Source organism: Ambystoma mexicanum, chromosome 2p, assembly GCF_040938575.1.
Source record: "Ambystoma mexicanum isolate Mex_15411 chromosome 2p, UKY_AmexF1_1, whole genome shotgun sequence".
NCBI classification, from domain to species: Eukaryota; Metazoa; Chordata; class Amphibia; order Caudata; family Ambystomatidae; genus Ambystoma; species Ambystoma mexicanum.
The window spans coordinates 594,437,269-594,458,838 of NC_090923.1; the positions used below are offsets into that span (position 1 = coordinate 594,437,269).

General features: G+C 46.8%; 1 protein-coding gene across 3 annotated transcripts in view; it reads right to left on the minus strand.

The window, feature by feature from the left end:
- Window positions 1–21,570, minus strand: part of DCAF1 (DDB1 and CUL4 associated factor 1) — a 1,932,496-nt gene that overhangs the window by 741,086 nt on the left and 1,169,840 nt on the right. For all 3 annotated transcript variants that reach the window (XM_069644104.1, XM_069644105.1, XM_069644103.1), the window contains exon 17: window positions 946–1,030. In XM_069644104.1, the coding sequence (XP_069500205.1) occupies window positions 946–1,030 (85 nt within the window). The remainder of the gene's footprint in view (window positions 1–945; window positions 1,031–21,570) is intronic.

The following is a 21,570-nucleotide window of genomic DNA, read 5'->3' on the forward strand; positions in this document are numbered from 1 at the left end:
GTAGAAGTCCCTCTGGCCACAAAAATAGTTCACGGATCCTTAATTATAAGAGGGAAAAACGCAAAAGGGTTGCTAAGATGCCAACAAACACCCCAAACATGTAATTCTGTCTTAACAGTGCCAACCCAGAGGGGAGGGGCCTACAATTACGTTTTGGGTCACAGTGCTCTAGCAAAGGCAAACAAATAATTTGCATATCATTCTGGTGATATTCTTAACCAGAATCCTCTTCATAAGCAGGAGGGAACCCAAAATGATTATCTGGTTAGTAGTCCCTAAAATTCCCAAGAACACGTGGGTACATCAAGGCTATCAAACATCCATAAACAGGAGTTAATTTAATATCACCACCTCACTTAACTGCCTCCATTAAACTTCTTCTAGCCAAAAAAGGGAGCTATTGTCCCTTTTTTTAATAACTTTTTCTTCTGGTCAAAACTCTAAAAACTATACATTCATCCCAACTATCACTTTTATTCACCCTTATGTTATAATTTCTGTACAACTTGCGAGTTAAGTCTGCATGTGTTTGTCTCCATGACTCTTCGCCTTTCTTGCTCTCTTTCATCCAGTTTTCTTTTCACCTCACAGACCATGGTCTGGGATGCTACCCTGGCCAGAGTCACAATTTGCCACTACACAAACAAGGTTCTGCACGTTATGACCACTGCAGTGGTGATGTGAGCTGTCTAACAGACTAATAACATAAACATGAGGCATGTCTTCTTGTAATTATTTCTGCAGCGGGGCATTAAAAAGGTGCAGTCAACATCAGGATATCGAAGTTAAACAGCACCAAGAGACTTATTTCTCATATTAAACTCACAAACACAACCCTATGATTTGATGAAACAGTACCATAGATTCTCATATCCTGCACAAACAATTCCAGGATAGGTGCATTTGCCAAGCAAACCAAAGCATACAGTCCAATCTCATACTTACATGTGCAATATCCTCCTTAGTGCCAATGACACGATCTTGCGAGTGCTTGCTAAACTCCACATAATGATCATCTGTGAAAGAGTGCCTGAAAATGAAAATGAATAACGGTTAATATGGAGTTAAACGCGTTTCCAATTAGGACAAGTTTGTACAGGGTAGCATTGCACAGTATGGGGGGAGGGGGGGGGGGGGTCAAGGGGCTTTATACACACAATCTAAAGTGAAAGAAAAGGCCCAACAGTGCTCTCCAATGCAACAGGGCCTATCACGTGCATGTCTGGAGTGAAACAGTGACAACTACTACTTTTTTCATTGAAGCAAGAGCAAACACTATTCTTCAGTAAAGTGAACCTAAATGCTACTCGCAAGCAAGAAATAAAACACTACTCTAATCAGTGAGAGAATAAGGTTACTAAAAAAAAGGCCACCACTCCAGTGTAGAAGCAGCAATACATGTTCCTCCGTGCCATAGTAAGACAAATGGTATTCATTCTGAAAGGGGTCTCTTTCGACCAACCATAATAAAAAGGTTAAACATGAATTCATTGTACAAAAAAAATAAAAACGTATATTTTCCACGTATAAAGCATATTTACAAATATATAATTCTCTTTGAATGTCTGTGCACTGGGTCCTGAGCAGGTTAACAGCCATCCTTACTCTGATACCGTGCTATACATTTGCATAGTGATGGGAAATGGCTCCAGAGAGTTTGGACCCAAATAGATGGGCAAATGTTGAAACCATTTTACCTTGTATTGAACTACTGATGAAGGATATATTCTTTAATGTTACAAATATGTTAATGTTCGCAGAAGTGTTGTGAAAAATGAAATTTGAAACAACCCTAGCATGTATTATGGACCTAGGGATTCAAGCATAGAACCCTTTCAACACAGACATATATATCATTCTTATATTCCCAAAATGCACTTTGATTTAATGTACCAGACCGCTCATATTGGAATGATAACCTAGCTAAAATAATGCATATGGTTATTTTAGGTATTGATAATGTACTTTATTCACTCTAAAGTATATACTTCAAGTGATGATTAGATATGAACATTGCACATTTCCTGTTTTCTTTTTTTTTACAATGCTAGTGTAATTAAATCATGTATCTCTTAATATCTGACTTTGCAAAAGAACAAAGCCACAAATAAGATCACTGTGTTTTTTCTTCTGTTGGTGCAGCTGCAAGCAACTATTCGGGTGGCTCTAGCAAACGTGCAACTGACCACGTGGTTCCCTCTCAAAAAGAAAGGGGGATAATGAGAGGGTGAGAGACAAAGAGGGAGCTACAATGGTGTACGATATGAAGAGTACAGTGTCACAGATGTGCTCAAAAACGCACCAATTCTCCAAGATGGTTCAATGGATTTTATTGAACATTTTAATAGGGTTTCTGCTAAGTGCCCTCCACCTCTCTCTCGCCTTTCACAGGTCTCCGTCCACCCCAGCCCAGACTTCCCTAGATCCCAAGGTGGCCACTATAGATCAGTAACCCCTTCTGTCTTATATCTGGCTGGCTAGTGGTTAGGCCCTAAAGGCAATCACCTTATCTCTCTTTCTCCCTTGGGATCTTCTAAGTGAATCCTAACCTGGGGTCCCACAAGAAAAAGAAACACTCTCCTCCCTTTTCTTCCCCCCCACTCTACCTTTCATCTCCAACTCCTCCTCTGTCCCACTGATGTTATATCGCCTACCAAAACTCTTCTTAACCTACTTGTGTACAGGTGCATTATAAATGACTTGCACTTTCTAAGGCACTCTCCTCCCCTACTCTCGACTACACTCTTTCCCAGCACTCTCCTGCCACTACTCTCTACCACACTCTCCTGCCACTACTGTCTACTCCCCTCCCACTACTTACTACCCTCTCTTTCCACTCTCTACTACACTCAACTCCCATTCTTTCACTATGCTGCACTCCACCCACAACTTTGCCCAGCCACCCACCATTCACTCTCTCCCAGTCACCTTTACAAACCGACGTCATTCATGCCCCTACGCTCTTATTTAGTCATACCCACTCATTTCACACGCACTCACACCAAAATACCACTTTCGCACCAATCAATACCTCACCTTGCACACACACTCCATAATCATCCTCCACACACTGCTGCACAAACCTTCCTCTGCCTGGTCTCACAGTCCACCTTCTCCACATTCACCTGAACAACCCACACTGCTTCGGCCTATCTGCCCACTTATCCTCCTTTCATTAGCACTCCCCCTCAGCTGATGTCTCGGGCAAATCCCTGCCTTGCTGTCCCCCGGGGGGGGCGGGTTACTGAGGCGGGAAACCATAAAGCAGCTTGTAAACCCTGCCCCTTTTCCAATGTGGGCTCGCAGGCATTCTGCAATGGTGGCCCGCTGCATACAAAGTCAATTTCAGAGTTCATATTTAGTGGTTGAAGGAGCGTCTGGATTGCGGTTCTGTTTTATGCAACATTCAACTGTCTTACTGTTTGCTGCATTTTTCGCTGGTGAGCTGCCTGTTTGGGTGTCTGTCGAAAGGAATCCTAGTCACAGCGGTCCTACTGGACAAGAGGGAAAACACTGGCCAGCATGTGTATGGCAGGTATAGGGCAAGTAAAAGTGGCACTTTGTAATTTATTGCCAGGTACATGTATGAAGACTGGGGCCCTGCCAACTCCAGCACTCTTACTCTGGGACGGGACTGGCTCTGGAAAACACCCTGGTAGGCTTCCTGCACAAGGTTGAGAGGGGCCTCACCCCACCTTCTCTTAACAGTGTCAGGTCACTAACACAAACAACTTTTTTGGTTTCAGTTTATCTCCCTATGTGAGAGAGGGTATGCCCAGACGTGGGTCCCTTGCTTTCTGCACCATAGGGAACCAAGCTGCACCTCACGGAGGAGACCCAACAAGGCAGAAACGTGTGGGTTTGCTTGTGTTTCTGTGCACAGGGGACCTGGCCTCCCATTGGTGGCAGTGCCTGACTGATTTGCATATGGCTGGACCCCTTTTGCAATGGCACAGACGGGCTAAAAAACAGTGGTGGGAAAGGTTGCCCAGACCAATGCCAGTGGTTCAGATTAATTCCAAAACTTCCACCCATAATTGTTATGGTTACAACAGCTAGTGCCTACATGAATTGATCAGAAAATCCACTGAATATCATTAATCAGAATATCAGACATTCATTACCACTGCCCCACAATCTACTGTACCAACATCACATACCTAAAATAGCCATAAAGTGCTCCAGTAACACATGTATTTGCATGTTGGTGTCTACTGAAATCCAAACGTGGAGCAAAAAATCTTGCACAGTTGTTTTCACACATAGCTGAAAATATTTCTTTCCAAATACATTAATTTTTTCTCCATTACATTTGGCCTCAGGACTCAATTACTTTCAGTGATATACCCTCCTTTAGGGGTAAGAAATTGGTTGGTCTAGATCTACTCTTCCGTATTTTAGTGGATTTTCCTTGGGCTCTTTTTCCAGGGTTATTGTATTTACTGAGTGCGGACCTAGCTTCAAGAAGCAAAGAAGCGCTTTACAGAGGTATACAACAATACAGATACACAGCAGAGCGCTTTACATTCAACAACAAATGTTCACTGACAGTTATTGGCATTTCTAGAAAGTCTTTCAGTGGATGGAGAGGACATTTATAAGGTAAATAAGACTTTCTATCTACTCAGTGGAAATCAAGGGGACAAAGACCTGCAGAAAATCTGTGTTCTTTATAGAAAAGGTCCCACATTTGAGTGCTAACCGTTACGATGATCTTAATATGAACTGAAGCTTGCCAGACCCTTGGGCCCGAAGAGGGTACCACATGATGAGAATCAAGATTAAAAAACTTCCAGCAACGTCAGAGAAAGACAATATTAATCCAAGGGCCCAGGCCCAGTGAAATGCGCGTTTCAAGGGCAGTTAGATTTTCGAGCGGCCCTCAAAGGCTTCAGCAACGGTGAACTGCGGAGCGGCCCATCATAGGCCTGTGATGACATTCTAAAGGATTCCCCACCAACTCGGTCCCAGGTCTGAGCTAGCAGCGTGGGAAGTAAGTTTTCTCTCTTTGGAGTTGCAGTTGGTAATATTCAGAAATGCTCAATTTCTACGAGAATTACAAGCTCACGAGCAGGATGGGGTCGGTATCAGAGGACCCAAGTGAATAAGGATTATTTAACAATCGTCCTCGGAAGCACACCAAAAGGAGTCGGAAGACTTTGGCTGGTAGGTTCTGCAGTGTGGTTAGGCAATAATATGCAGGACAAACACCTGGAGTTCCCCAAATGTTGCAGTTACAATCAGGGTGCTTGCCCGGTGTCTGAAGTTGAGGTAAATTGTGTTCAGCAGTGGGTAGATTGCCATGTATTCTGCCGCAAAGGGGCTCCTGCTTCTTGGACAGGTGGTTAAGACACAGCCAGGAGCATCAGGGAGATGGGGCCTTTTGGCAGGTGAGGTGATCCAGCTGTCCTTGTTGAATAGGAGGGAAGGACTGCTCCAGTCAGTTCCTTCTTGGTCACTGGAGAGGCAGAGCTTTGCCATCATATACTTTCGAGCAATTAAGTTGCAGTAAGATTCATGAAGCAGGCTTCCATGTTTGTATTGCGGCAGCAAGAGGAAGTGAATGGGTATTGTATCCACACCCCTCTCCCCCGACCCCTTCCTGTGTCTATCACCCACTGTGCTTCATTCACACATTTGGTGTACAGCCAAAGGCCGACAAAGCACCCAGGGAACAATGGATCAAATATATATTCTCCCCAGGCAAATATCTGCACATGATAGTCAGAAATTGCTACTACAGTCCACACGCCAGTCATCATGTGGCCCTATACAGTTCATCCACACACAGACACCCACACACCCATCCAAACCAAAGTAAAGTCATGTGCCCCGCCCCCTTTGCAGGACTTTGAGGACAAGGACAGCCTCCATTTTAGGTACCTGGAAGAGTGGGTCAAAAAGAACGCCATGTAGATAAAATGTTCCACCATGGTGGAGGCCATTTAGCACGAAGGACAGTTACCACCAAACACGCCACATGACTTACAGGGAGAACATACTGACCTTGGGACACTATCCAGGCACCTTTAGGGTAACCTTGCTACAGAAGTCTTAGGAACTCTAAAGGCAGAGCACGAAGTACAGAGATAACTTTCCAGAGAGGCTTAGTATTAATCCAGGCAGGGAGGAAAAGGGAAAAGGGAGTCAAAAACCAAAGAATCGAGAAAAAGTACAAAAACTCCTCCAAACACTACTACTACTGCCCTCCTGCTGCTGCTGCTGATTATGGCTGTCTTGCCTTCCACCAGCTTAGTCTCCTGGCCTGCACCTGAGGGGGCCTTTTATGCCTCTCAGCCTCCCTCGGATGTGGGTCATCAACCTTAATGAGCTGCATTGCACAACTTTGTGCCTCTGCAGCCATCTTCTTCGTCTCAGTACTCTGGGAATTCTTGAAGTCCCTAACACAAAAGTCAGTTTTCTTAATAATGTTTTGTCCACCAAGTTCCTTTTTCTCCTTAAGCATACTCATCAAAGGAGTATCAAGAATAAAAAGATATATTTGGTTTTTACAGAGGATTGAGATTGCTCCAGTTTCAGATTGATAGTTTTTAAATACCTTTCTGCAAGTTTTTACTAAGACTCGTGGGATTTCCTATTTCTAGGAGTGTTCATTTTTATAAGAGCTTTTCTCGCCCGTAATACATGACCGGTTGGTTATACTTGTCTTAATTCACATAGTTATCACAACCTTTAGGGAATACCCGTTCTCTATGACAACAGGCCATTACATGTACCGGCATTAATGATATTCCCTTCCTGGAGGTAGACAAGTACTGCATCTCATCCCATGAAGTCCTCCCGTTTCCCTGAGGCCTTTCTCCTCCCAGATGATTCTCCCTGCTAACGCCGTCCCCATGGTCAGGATCAAGAAGCGTCTGCCTTTCCCTGGCCACCCGAGGAGACTTTAGGTAGGGTTTTCCTGATTACTCCATAGGATTCATCACAATACATATACACACATAGATTGTGTGCTTTTGAGTAGAGAACACGCGTCTAAGGTATGCAACTGTGAAATCCTCCCGGTGGGATGGTCTGATCATGACATGCTGGGAATGACACTGGACTGTGCAGGATTTAATAGAGAGGAATCTTGTTGGAGGTGCAATGACGCCTTATAGGTAGACTCACATTTCGCTGAGATATTTAGTGATGAGCTGGCAGAATATTTTCAACTACACACCATGACGCCTTATAGGTGGACTCACATTTCGCTGAGACATTTAGTGATGACGCCTTATAGGTGGACTCACATTTCGCTGAGACATTTGGTGATGAGCTGGCAGAATATTTTCAACTAAACACCAGGGAGGTGGGATTCAACACAGTGTGGGAGGCAGCAAAGGCCACCTGGTGAGGTCTATTAATCAGTGAAAGGGCAAGAAAGAAAAGGCAGCAGAGAGCAATAGAGGCTAGGATACGCTTAGAGATCATAGCACTTGAGCACAAAATGCATACTGTAATGAACGCGATGGCGGCTTACTCTACAATCCTAAATGCTCATCTATTCCATCACCTGTACCCTTACCAGAATATTCCTCATATGAATTTATACATAAAATCTTCACTGCTCCTCATGTCATTCATCTTCTCATTATCTAACGGCCACCTGGACTGCTTGGCTCACTCTGCGAAGACAATGACCACCTTCTTGGTCACATCCTACCTAGTCCTACACCTCTTGTCTTGCTCAGAGACTTTAATCTTCATTTTTCCTCTACTCACCTAACATCCCCCTTCTTATCAATACTTGACTCTCACCTACTTTCCCCACTTCCCACTCCTCGTACTCATATGTTTGGTTCTACCCTCGATTTGATCTACACCTCATCGTTTACTGCCTCCTCCATATCTACTCTCCCCATCTACCTTTCAGATCACACCCTAATCTCAGCTTCCTTGCTCCCGCCTACTCCCTCTAGCACCTCCTCCCTCTCCTCCACTAAGACTTTCTACAGGCGTGATCTACGCAATTTTAACTCCTCGCTCTTCCATGATATCTGCATAAACTCTCTACCATCTCTCACACACTTCTCCTCCCTCTCTGCAGATGAAGTACACTCTCTCTTCATGTCTCACATCTAGCCTTGATCAACTTCGTCCTCTTTCTTCCTTTCGGCCCGCTCGCAAACTTGCCCAACCCTGGCTCTCTCCTCATCTCGCTTCCATGCGCCGCCTTCTTCACCGCCTTGAAAGGCGCTGGCGCAAACACTGTTCTCCTACTAACCACGCAACCTATTTCTCTTATCACATCCCATACGACAACTGTAAAGGCTGCCAAACGTACCTACTTCTCTGACCTTCACAGTCAATCCACTCATCCTCGACGTCTCTTCCAAACCCTAACCCGACTTCTCTCTCCTCCTACACCTGATCATCAACTCATCCCCATCAGCATCTGACCTTGACAATTTCTTCTCTTCCAAAGTACACTCCCTACGCCAGGAAGCACCATCTTCACCTTCCTATAACTCCTCCCCCTTATCCTTCCCTACTGTCTCTACCTCTCCTCCCGTAACGGACTCTGAGATGGCCCCAAAATCTTCCCACCTCTGGTAACCTAACATCCTTCTTTAACATTTGTCTCACCACCTCTACCTTTCCCTTCTGCCTTTAAATGATCATACCTATCCTAAAGAAACATACAGCTAACCCCCTTCTTGCTTCTAATTTCCGTCCTATATCCCTCTTACCTTTTCTACTCCTTGAGCGCCTTGTTTATCCACGAATCTCATCATTCGTGTCTAGCCTATCTCTACTTCCTCCGACTCAGTCTGCTTTCCACCCCCACTATTCAACTGAAACAGCCCTTACCTACGTACTTAAGTCTCTTCGCACTGGTCGCCACTCCAAACACTCATCTATTCTTATTTTACTTGATCTGTCCGCTGCCTTTGACACTGTAGATAATTCTTTGCTCCTGGACACTCTCCTCCCTTGGTCTACACAGATCTGTTCTATCATGGTTTTCATCTTACCTATCCAACCGTACCTTTGTTGTCTCTTGGGGTGGCAACACTTCTCACGTTCCTCTGGTCCATGGCATTCCTCAAGGTTCAATCATTGGTCCCTTTCTATTTTCCTTATATGCTTCCTTTCTTGCCACCATTATCTTATCCTTTGGAGTGTCACATTACTTCTACACTGACGACACCCAACTCTTTCTATCCTTCTCGTCCTTCTCCCCTGACATTCATCAGACTCTCTCATCCGGCCTCACCGCCATCAAGTCATGGATGACCTCTCACTACCTCACTCCCAATGCCGAGGTCCTATTCTTTCCCGCAAACACTCATCTCGCAATCTCCTCCCTCTTCCATCTCTTTTCCTCCCTTCTGTCTCTCAATCTCTCCCTCCGCCCGTAATCCTGGCATTTACTTTGACTCTAATCTCTCCTTTGACCACCGCATCTCCCTTACATCCCGCGCCTGTCGAGTTCATCTCTACAACATTCACAAAGTCTGCCCTTTTCTCACTTTACACGCTACAAAACTCCTCATCCCCTCACTAGTCTTCTCCCGACTATTCTACTGTTCCTTTCTTTGGTCTTCCCCACTCATCCCTTGCTCCTCTTAAATTTATCATTCTTCAATTCGCTCACTCGGTCTTCTCTCCTGCCATGACCCAATTTCTCCTTCCCTGGCCTCTCTTGGCTGGTTGCCCTTCTATTCTCAACTTAAATACAACTTTCTCTGTCTTGTGTTCAAATGTCTCTATGGCCTTGCTCCTGACTACCTTGCATCTCTCCTTTCTTTTTACTCTCCATCTCGCTCCCTCCGCTTACTAATCTTTTTAGGCTCAATGTCCCACGTCCGCCTTGTGCCCAATCCCGTTTTCGCTCGTTCCAGCTCCTAGCCCCACTTCACTCAAACATGCTTCCTCTGTCTCTACGCTCCATTACTTCCTATCCTCTGTTCCGTTCCTCTCTAAATACCCGCCTGCTACAGTCCTCCTAATTGATTTAATCTGCTTTGAACACTGATTCATTTACTCTTATGAACGCTAATTGATTGTTACTGTTTATGAACACAGTTGGATTCTTACTGTTTATGAACGCTGATTTGCATTCTGATTCATTATATTGTTAACTGTCCTATGTAAAGCGCTTTGGACAAAGGCTCTGTATAAAACACAATAAATACAAATACAAGTAGTCGGACTCGGACACAGGGGGATTGCAATGGTTGCTATAGACTTATCAAAGTAAAAAGATGGTTGGGAAAATACTTATTCCGCCCTATCACTATGAGGAGTTTCCCTGCTTCAACGAAACTAAAGGATGTCAGTGTCAGAATGTCAAAAAATAAAGAGTTCTGAGTCCTGTGGCAAAATAATCCCAACTGAACCTCACATGCTAAACTCAAAATAATGTGCAAAGGGGTATAGTCTCAAGTGGCCATCTGTAGCTTTTTCCAATGAAGTTCCAAAGATGCGAACAAAATAAACAAATGATTGAAGGTCCACGACTCTCAGGATGGGGGACACATACCCCCAATTTTCCAGCTAGCTTTCTCGAAGATCGCAATACAGTTCCTTTTCTATGGTATGTCACCCTTCCCCTGGATTTCACAAACTCAAGGGGTTCCTTTTCCTTCTCATTGAGTTCCACACTTTGTTCACCTTTTCAGCCCAGGGGGTAAGAATCCCTTCCCTTGGGATTCACACTTTCAAGAGGTTCTCGTCCTCTTCTTGAATTTCACAGTCTATTTGTAATTAGGTGCGGCTCCCTTACTCGCAATCACATTGCCTGGTATACTCGCCTGCCAGGGCTTTCTCCACATGCAACATTTCAATTCACTCAGGTATTGGGTCTCCAACCCCTTTTAATTTAACTCCTTAAATATATGCTTCATCCCAGCTCCCTTACCCAGGTACGTCCTGTGAACGTCTTTGCCTTTGCTTGGCATCCGGTATACGCTGCAAAGGTCCCCAGTGTCCCAATTCACTGCTCTGGGCTAACCGGTGTCATTTGGCAGCGTCAGCCTTCTCTGCAGTCTTTGGTCTCTTCAGGGGGGCACCTTCTCCTCCAGGCATCCTGTCTACACTCCGGTACTCGCTGTGCCTGTGCCTCCTCTTCACAGTGTTTCCTGCTGTAGGCCTTTGTTGCGGCGTACTTTCTTCCCTTCTGTTTCTCATGGCAGCACCAGTAGGAGCTCCTCCACTCCCTGCTGTCGCTGGCTTCCTTCTCGTTTCCAGACCAGCATCCGGTAAAGTGGATCTCCATCTTCTTCGTGGTGCCGGGGTTTTAAATGTCCCGACACCCATCGGATCCTTCCAACCACTAGGAGAGCGACTCTAGTTGTGCAGCCTTAGTGCTCTGCATTACTCTCGTGCTCTTCCTCATCTGTGTTTTTGGTTAAAAAAAAAAAAAGGAGTTAGAAAGAGCCCTACTGTCAGTGTAAAGTGGTTGGATTGGATCTATACCACAATACGCCATATAGGTTTGGAAATTTGGGGTGATGTCATACCTTGAGGGGGATACCATGTTGCTGCCAGTGAGTCTCCTTCCCTCCCAAGAGGGCTGTCTCCCCAATATTGTCCCCCGTCAGACAGCCACCCCGAGGGTTGGGATCAGGTAGCGGCTGCCCTTCCCTAGCCATATGGGAAGAGAGTTTCCTTGGAGAGGGAGCAATGACATTGCTAGATTTATCACAATACGAAGAGGAATTATGGCGAAGTGGAACGAGAGGCTCTGCTGCAGAAACAGGAACTGTCAGGCTCTGGGAGTAGTAAACATAGTTCGTAAAGTGAAATTCCTTAAACAGAAGTTTTATGAGAATGGGGAGGGACAGAGCGGATGCCGGTATGGCAAAAGGTTTTGCACAGTATTACATGACGTTCTATGCAAGTGAGGGCTATGTGCTGTAGTTAGACACTGTACAGTATGTAGAGAGCCTGAGATTAGCCACGTTGAGGGAAGAGAACAAGGCATTAGAGGCACCGTTCACATCAGAAGTAGTACAAGGGGCCATTAATTAAGAGACTGCCAAGTGGGAATGCACCAGGCGAAGACCAGTATACCGTAGGGTTTTATAAAGAAAATGTGCAATGTTCACCTCCCACATCTTTTGAGTCGCTCACCCGTTCACTTCGCCTTGTCTATTGAGCCCCTGGGTAATCTCCTCAGATAAAACGACAAAATAGAAGGGATTAAAATTAGGGGCAGTGAGTACAAGTTAGGGATGTAAGTGGATGACATTCTTGTATGTCTATCGAATCCATGTACCTCTATTCCAGCAGCACTACAGGTGATACAGGATTTCAGGGGCGCCTATCCGGTCTCAAGGTCTGTTAGGCAGAAACCTGTGCAGTTCCGTTAGGGACCACTGCAAAAGGCTTAAGACTACAGGTGTTGGCAGTAAACCCAATTGGTAGCAGACTGTACCACCCAGATTTACCTGGTAGCTGTGGCTGAGCAGCCAGACTTCTCTCAAGAAGAGTAAGACAGTATATAGAGTATACAAGATAGGTACCAAAATACAGTAGCACAAGCAAACATTGACCAGAGCTTTGATATCAAAGTATATAATTATTTATTTAAACATTTATTTATAGAAACACTCCAGCACTATTATTGTAAGCAAGTTCAAAACACAGTCACTATTAATATATATATATATATACATCCCTTATTCCTTATTAGACAAGTCTTAGTTAACACCACTTATTTTCAGACAGAGGTGAGCGCTTAACTAAAGATGGCACTCCAATAAGTTATCAAAAAAGGGAGGGAAAATGCAGAAATTAGAAAAGCACACAACACTAATACTTTAGAAGCACCCAGCAAGGCAGGAAAGTCAAAGTCTACTTGTGAGCAAAAAGTTCAGAGGCCAGGCTCACTCTTGGAGAGAGCAGAGCAAGGCTTGGAAAGTCTTGCAGAGAGTTCAAAAAGGAATTAGTTCAGCTCAGAAAAGTTCAGTTAGCCAGCCTAGGGCCAACCCAAGTGGTAAGTTGAGGATTTAAGATACACCCCACACAGACCGTTGCGAGGGAGGCCAGGCGGACACAGTACCTTGAAAGTGGAGAGAATCCTCCAGCGGGGGCAGTTGTTCCTGGCAGCGGGTGCAAGTCGTGGCGTCGTCCAGAGGAAGAGCAGATCTCGACGTGGAGGAAAGCTGAAGGTCGTTGCACTGCCAGGGAAGAAACCAGCCGCGGAGTTCTCCGGTTAAAAGGTACTACCCTTTTAGTCGCGGTAGTGGTAAAACGTGGTATCTCGGTTGCCGGGGTGGTTGGCAGAGGCAAGGCGGCCACGAGATGATCCGGGAAGGCGAAAAGGCGGGCAAACTGGTTATCCCCTCCAGTCAAAGGAAGAAGACTCCTCGGATGAAGATCTTCTCTGTCGTCGGAAGAAGTGGTGAGGCGGTTCAGCAGGGCTCCACCGGTGGTGTCGTCGCTGCAGGTCGGCTCAGCTTCTCCCTCTTCAGATTCTTTGGTCCTGTGGCGACTTCTGAAGTTCCAGTCCCCAAAGCCCTGCTTTTATGCAGAAAACCCCCATTCATCAGTCCTAACTGTCACTCAAACATGCTAAGTGGCGAGCCGGGCGGCTCACCACTGGGCCAATCACACAAGAGTGTGACTTGAGTTGCTGAGGCAACTCAGTCCAGGGTGCCTAAACCCCTCTCCCACACATCCTGTAGACCCAGACAGAGTGGCACCACTTTTGGAGGATTCTATGGAGAAGCCCGCCAAAAAGTGGAACAAAGGGCTCGACTTGGGTTGGAGTTACAGAAGCGAACACAAACGCCATTTTAAAACCGAGTCCTGGCAAAAAGACCCAACCGGGGAATAAATATTAAATAAATAACCCGGCGGTATCTTTAACATTGCACCAAAAAGTGGTGCGTTTAAAATGAATGGGAAAATCCCATAGTAAATATTCAAGGAATATTTCATGTGGTAACCACTGCCACCAGCCTGAAAATCGACGAGGGGGGACTGCACAGTGCCCCCTCGAAAAACAGACCCAGGGGCAATCTAATTACCCCTACCAGTACTTCCACAATATGATGGTTTGTACTGGTTCTGTTCCCAATTTAAGACTAGTAAAGTCAATGGTGACTTTACATGCCCTGGGAGACAGTCCCAGGGCATGGAGTCTATGTTTGGGGGTCACTATGACACCCCTGTGTTACTGCACTGAGGGTACTGTGTAACACTTACCAAAAACCACATGAAACCCTATGGAGTAAAAGACCCCATAGCCCATTAAACACATTTCAAAGTCAAAGGATATCTCAAATCATGTCTAAGAGTGGGAGAAAGAGAGTCTCACTCTTAGCAGGAGAAAAAAATAAACCCCAAAAATCCAGCAAAGCTGCTGGGGGACTCACTAGGTTTGGGAAATTAGCCTTAAAAGAGAATTCTCCCTAACAAGGTCAATGCAGGCAAGTCTGTCCTCTTCCCATATTACAGGGAAGGAAAGGAGAATGTCGGGGACCTTCAAAGTTTGGGAATCCCCATTGAACACAGGGTTGAAATATTTGAGAGTCAGGGTAACAGAAAGACACCCAGGATCGTTATCAGATCAATTTCCCTCAACTCCTTCAGTCTCTATTCTTACCTAGATCGACGGCCAACTTTGACCATGTCCTGGTTTGGGCGCTTAAATGCAATTAAGATGATGCTTCACCCACGTGTTCTATACCTCTATCAGATGCTCCCAATAGACATGCCAACAGGGCACTTCACAGAGCTGATGCGCAGGATAGATATGTTTCTTTGGCAGGGAAAGAAGCAGAGGGTGGCATATCCAACATTGATTCATGCCAAGGAGAGAGGGGGAGTTGGGCTTCCTGACATGCAATTATCGGACAGCACAGTTCCAGGCACTGATACCACACCTGAGGGGAGACACGGGCAAACAATGGGTGTTGAAGAAATACTGACTGAGGCTAGTGACATTAGGAGAATGGTTATCGGCCCCATAACTGGCCATGTCCCGTAGAGAGAGTTTTACCTCACAGAATACTGGGATCCCTGCTACAGTTGTGGTGGGTGAAGGCAGAAATAAAGGGTGTTACGACGTGGCCATCGCTTCTTAGTCATAACTAGGCCCCACTGATCAGGAATGACATTCTAGAACCGCTTCGCTTGAGGCCCGGTTGGAGAACCTAGGGCAGATGCAGATAATTGCATTATTCATCAGGTTCCCTGATGGGATTTTGAGGGACCCCCTCCAACACTGATTTGAAAAGACTGGAGTGCGCTTTGTTTTCCCTTTGTAAACCAATCTTCCTGGCATATTGTTTTGCGAAAACTGCGTTTGATGTCACCTGGGGGTTCCTTTTGAACGCTGGCCCTGTCTGCTGCATCTGTGGGGTAAAAGGAGAACTTACCTTCCTTTTCCCCATAACCATGGAAAATCAAATGGGTTTATCCCGTTGCCCTCTAGTGGGAAAATGTTGCAACCTCACCTAAAGTGCCTCTAACAGGTTACCTGGAAAATAAAAATAAAATTCCAGGTCCCCTTCGAAGTACTTGAATTTCCAGGGCAGTCACATTTTTAGAAGGTACCAATGATCACCTGTGTCTATGAGTGCCTTTCACCCTAGCTTAGCATTACAAGGTACTGTACTGTACAGTACAGAAACCCTGCTTAAAGTCTCCTCCAGGTGGCCTGGGAAAGGCAGCTGCTACCTGATCCTAACACTGGGGGTGGTATTAGCCCGGTGAATCACCTGGGAGGAGAAGGCCACCAAGGGAATAGAATGACTCGGTTGGGAGAGACGCAGTAATCATCTTTGGAGGATGAGATTTCCATGATGACAAAATACCTAATGGCGTGGTATCAAAGTGGGTCTCCCCTTTCCAAGAAGATAAATAATTACAATGGACAGGATTTATCTCCCCACATTTGTGCGCTCAGTGTCAAATACTTCTCAGTAAAACGCACAAATTACGATGCCTCAGCAATCCAACTGGTTTGATTTAGTTTATACTCTAAGAATATTGTTTCATATTCAATTAGTCCATGCTACCTTATGATTAAGCCAAAGAATATTTATTCATATTCAATTAGTACATGCAACCTTAGGCTAAATTATTAGGTTGCATGTACTAATTGAATATTAAAACATCTCCTTATTAGCTGGTTCACATCTCCACCTCAAACCATATCACATTTACATCAGTAAACTACAAGCTCATCAGCTGGATAACAACAAATAACACCATGTAACCTTTAGGGCTCACCTGGCGCACCTCCTGATTATCCACTTCTCCCCGCACCTCTGTCTGCCGGGTGAGGGAGTGTGCCTCCCAATCCCACCCCCCCCTTCATTCCATGACCTCATCCCTCACCAACAGATATGCAGTCAATGGACCCTATATGTCCTTAGGTCTATTCTGCGGTCCACACAGGGCGGGATAGTCTTTATCAGTATCTGCTCAGCCGAAGTAGGTCCATCAACCACCCTTTCACGTCCCAGGGGGTGGGGAGGGGGTATGTGTCCATTTCATGAGGATGCATCTTCTAGCTATAATCACACAGGATTCCAGAAGTTTACTACACTTCGTGGGTATACCCGGAGACCACCCCAGCATGCGACATAGCATCGTGCGTGGAACGTTCTGCCCCATGATTTCCGTCATGATCCCAAACACCCCATCCCAAAAGGAGCGTAGAGCAACACACTCCCATAGCATGTGGATCATATCCGCCTGATCTTTCCTACACCTCGGGCAGGCAGCAGATTTTGTTGCATCAAATGTATGCGCACGTGCTGGCGAAACATAGACCCTGTGGAGTGTCTTAAGTTGAATCAATTGCAACCTTGAACTGAACGCCCAAGTGTGTGCGATTCCACATATTCTCCCCCATTGCTTGTCCCCAAGAGTGACTCCACTTTCCCGTTCCCATTGCCCTTTGCTTGGGGGGGGAATCCTTGTGTGTATCTGCTAGTACCATCTTATATATTGTTGAGACCACACAACTGCACCCCTGAGAGTTGCGTATGTAATGCAGCAGGGGCGTAGTCCGAGGGACCTCTGGGAAAACCGGTGACCACTCCTTAAAGGCCGCCCTCATCCTGTAATACTGTAATGTGCGTTGAGGGCCTCTGCCCATCATAGCCCCAAACACCTCTTGGGACAAACTTCCCTTCAGGATACATATCCTCCAAAGTTTCAATCCCCGCCCCTCCCCAATCCCCTACTATGGACATGTCGCATGTGGGCGCCAGGGCCTCAATCTGCCATAGCCGAATGCCCAGATCAAACGGGTGCTCCACTCCTACCCTTTTCATAACACACCTCCAGGCATGCACCGTACATGCTACGGGGTCAAACCTGCATTTGTCAGCCACTCTCCCCATAACCAAGAGTCCCTGCAGCGAGTAAGGGTATACCGAGCCTCTCTCAATGTGCACCCCCTGCATCCAGTATCTCGCAAAAGACAGCTGGGCAACCAAAAAATATGCCTCGATATCTGGGGCTCCAATCCCTCCCCTCTCCCATGACTGTGTCAAAATCTCTCAGCTTATTCGTGGGGCTTTGGGATACCAGGCCAGTCGAATCAGTGGAGATCTCATCTCGTGAAAGTAACCCTTCCACGGCCAGACTGGTAAATTTGCAAACATATACAAGAGTTTGGGGACAACTACCATTTTAACAATGGCCACTCAACTCATAAGTGTGAGTGGTAGCTTAAACCATCTGTCTATCTTTGCTCTCATTGACCTTAAATACTCCATGGTTCTTATCCAGCAGGGACTGGGCATTACTACTAACCACCACCCCCAAGAATGTAACCGTATCCTGTTCCCACCCAAAACCCTCCATGCTGGTCGGAGGAGTCGTTACCTCGATCAAGGGGAAAAGGGAGGACTTGGTCCGATTCAAGCAGAGACCAGAGAATTCACCAGACTCAGCTACTTCCTGTGCGACGGACTTAATGTTATCCTCAGGGTTCCTTATATAAATAATGGCGTCATCTGCGTACAATGAGATCAGCTCCCTCGGCCCGCCCATGCCCAGTCCCCTATGTCCATGCAGCTTACGGAGTCTGCCTGCCAGCACCTCTATAGCCACTGCGAAAAGCAATGGGGAGAGCGGGCACCCCTGCCTCGTCCCCCTCCCGAGCAAAAACAATTCCGACCAAAAACCGCCCACACTGATCTGAGCACTATACCTCGAGTACAACAACCTCACGGCCTTCATAAAATATGGAGGGGACCCCACGCACGCCAGCACCTCAAACAAGTATTCCCACTCAACAGAGTCAAATGCCTTCTGCATCTAACAGCGCAGTCACTGCCTGCGTCCCCGGGTCTATTTGCGCCAAGATTGCGAATAGTCGCCTAAGATTCAAAGACGTCGACCTCCCTGGAATAAACCCAGATTGGTCCCTGTGAACTATTTGCGGAACATGCGGCAGGAGTCGATCTGCCAAAACCATAGCAAAGATCTTCGTGTCAAGGTTTATCAAAGATATTGGCTGGTACGACGAGCAATCGAGTGGGTCCTTGCCTGGCTTTGGAATCAGCGTGATAACCGCTTCCCAGAGCGTAGGGGGGAGTAGACCCCTGTCCATCCCCTCTTCCGACATCTCCAACATATGGCTAGCCACCTCCGGACCCCATTCTTTGTAAAACTCAGCCGTTATGCCCTCAGTTCCCAGTGCCTTAGCGGTGGGTAGAGCTTTTATTGCGCCCAACACATCCTCCACCGTTATGGGACTGGCAAGTGGCTCCACTGCCTCCACATGAAACCTGGGAAGAGCTGCACCCTCAATGTAATCCCTCAATACAGGACCCAAAGGTGTACCCCTTGCGACGTACAAGGATTCGTAGAACCGGCGGAACTCCCCTGATATCTCACATGGTTTCAACAGGATCTCTCTGCTGCTGGATCTCACTACCGTTATTTCCCCGAATCCCCGCTCTGCCCTGACCAGAGCAAATAGGTATCTGCCCGGCCTCCCATCCTCACCGTATTTACAAGCTCCTGCGGGTCTCGCATAGTACTGCACCCCCCACTCCGCTAACGCCCTAAACCTATCCAACCCTTCCATTAACTTGGCAAGCGAATTTGATGAACCCAGACTCTCCACCTCCCCCTCCTCACTGCTTTATCTCCAATTCCACTGCATTAAGTTCTCTCCGTATTGTCCTCAACACCCCGAGCTCTGCAGATAAACACCCCCCTCTCAACACCACTTTAAACGCCTCCCAGATCAATCCCTTGCTCAGCACCGAGCCTTCGTTTTCCTGGATGTAATGTTTAAGCAAGCTATGTACATCACTTTTAAAGGCAATATCAAGGAAGGCTGCTGGTTTAAACCACCTAGGCCGAGGCAACGATTCTCCCAAACCCACTGACCACAAAACCGGGGAGTGATCGGGCAGAGTCCTAGGTAGCATCTCACAACCTACTGTGAAGTGAATAAAGTGGGCGCAGCCCAATATATAAATATATCCTGGTTGATGTATTGTATGCTGTAGAATGATGCGAATAGCCCGCCAATTCCGGATGCAGCACACTCCACACATCCCCCAACTCAAAAACTTCCATGGCCCCAAACACCACTTCCGCCGCCCTTGTGCGCCTCTTTCTCTCCCCAGTAGTGTCCAGCCCTGGGTCCAGAATAACATTCAGATCCACCATCCACAAAACATACGTGTCTCGATACTTTAAACATTTTTCCAGGAGACCCTTAAAAAAGCTTGGATCGTCCACATTGGGGCCATATAGGTTGACCAGCGTTAATTTTGATTGGCCCAGACACTCCAAGACAATGACATACCTTCCAGCTGGGTCCATCTCGGTCCCACTGACCCTGAATCCCAACGATTTGTGTATCAAAGCCATTACTCCCGCCGAATATGAAGAATATGTGGTAAAGTACTTGCATTTACCCCACCCTCGAGCAACCCATTCATTCCCCTGTCCCTTAAGATGCGTTTCCTGCAACAACACGATTTTAGCGCCATGCCTCTCACAGTACTGCACGGTTTTCCTAGCTTTGCGCGGGTCGTTCAGGCCCCGTACATTCCAACTCAACACCTTATAGACCATGGCTCAAGCCAGTGCAGCACCGAGTGTCAATATACCTTGCCCAGGTGGCCATGCCGCGTCCTACACCATGGTCTTTCCCATGCGATGTGAACCCTTTTCATGAACCCCAACTCTGCCAACCAGTTTATACTCCACCCCCCCCCCAATCCCACAGACCCCTCTCCCTCCACCCCCCACCCACACTAACCACAACCAACTTGCAGTGATCACCCCCCCCCCCAACAATCCCGCACAAACAATAGCATGGGCCACTGCCCGGCGGAATCGGACACCACTTTCCAAGCGGCCAACCGCATAACAGCAGAGGAGAGTGAACCAAAACAAAATAAAATAAGATAAAAGCATTCATGCATGCCGCAGGACTGACTAGGTACATAACTAGCTATATTCTAGCTTGACCCTCCGGAGCGAGAGTCCCGATTAAGGCTGCTTCCCGTTGACCTCCTTCCCTTGACATAGATACGCCTGGTTACATATCTCCTCAAGCGCAGCCTGACAGACCATCTCCATCTTCTCGGTTCAGCAGATTCTCAATAAATTCATGTGTAGCCGACGCATCTGTAAAAATAATACGCTCTCCCATTGTTCTGCACCCTGAGTTTGGATGGGTACTGCATGGAATACTGCAATCCCTTCTCACGCAGCCGTCTCTTCACAGCTGCAAACGACATACAGGCCTTCTGGACTGCCGGGGTAAAGTCAGGATATAAGGAGACTCTGCTGTTCTCATACAGGAGGTCCCCAAGATCCCTAGCCCATCTTAGTATGGCATCCCGTCACAATAATGGAGTACCTTAGCGATGACCGGCCGCAGGTTTTGACCTGGCTTTGGCACCACCTGCGTTATCCTATGTGCTCTTTCTACTAAGAATTGTGAGGACATAGCAAGTCCCTTCAGTACATCCTTGATAAAAGTCTCCATGAACACCTCCAGGTTCTGCTGGGGAACAGTTTCCGAGATTCCGACCACTCTTATATTGTTCCTACGTGACCTCACTTCGAGATCCTAATTTTTATCCCTAATGGCCTTCACCTCTCTTCTCAGTTCTTGCACCGCCTGGGCTGTCTCATTGCTTGCATCTTCTAGCACCCCCACCCTTGTCTCCACCTCCGAGGTTCTGCTGCTTTCCTTGTCGATCCTTATAGGTCAGTCCATCCAACATGGAGTTAATAGCAGCGAACCCGGACCTCACCTCTGCCAGGATCATACTCAATTCTGAGGAGGGGGGGTTCCTCACTCAGGCCCTTTGATGGTTCCGCGAGGTGCACTGCTTGCGCCATACTGGCCGGAACTGTCCCCGGCTCAAATGCTTCCCGATCCCTCCGAGATTCCTCCTTATGCGTGAATGGCAGACGAGTTTGCTTCTTATCACCCATCGCCAACAATGTCTTCCAGGTTGCCGGCCGCCATGCACCCTTCCAGATCCCGGTTACTCCAACCGTACCCCTTCCTTGGGATTAGTCCAGGATCCCAACCACTACTTCAACCAAGTGGGCCCAGTATCCAAGCAGCCCAGCACACTACTTCCAGTCCCTCCGTGCGTATAGGATCAAGCT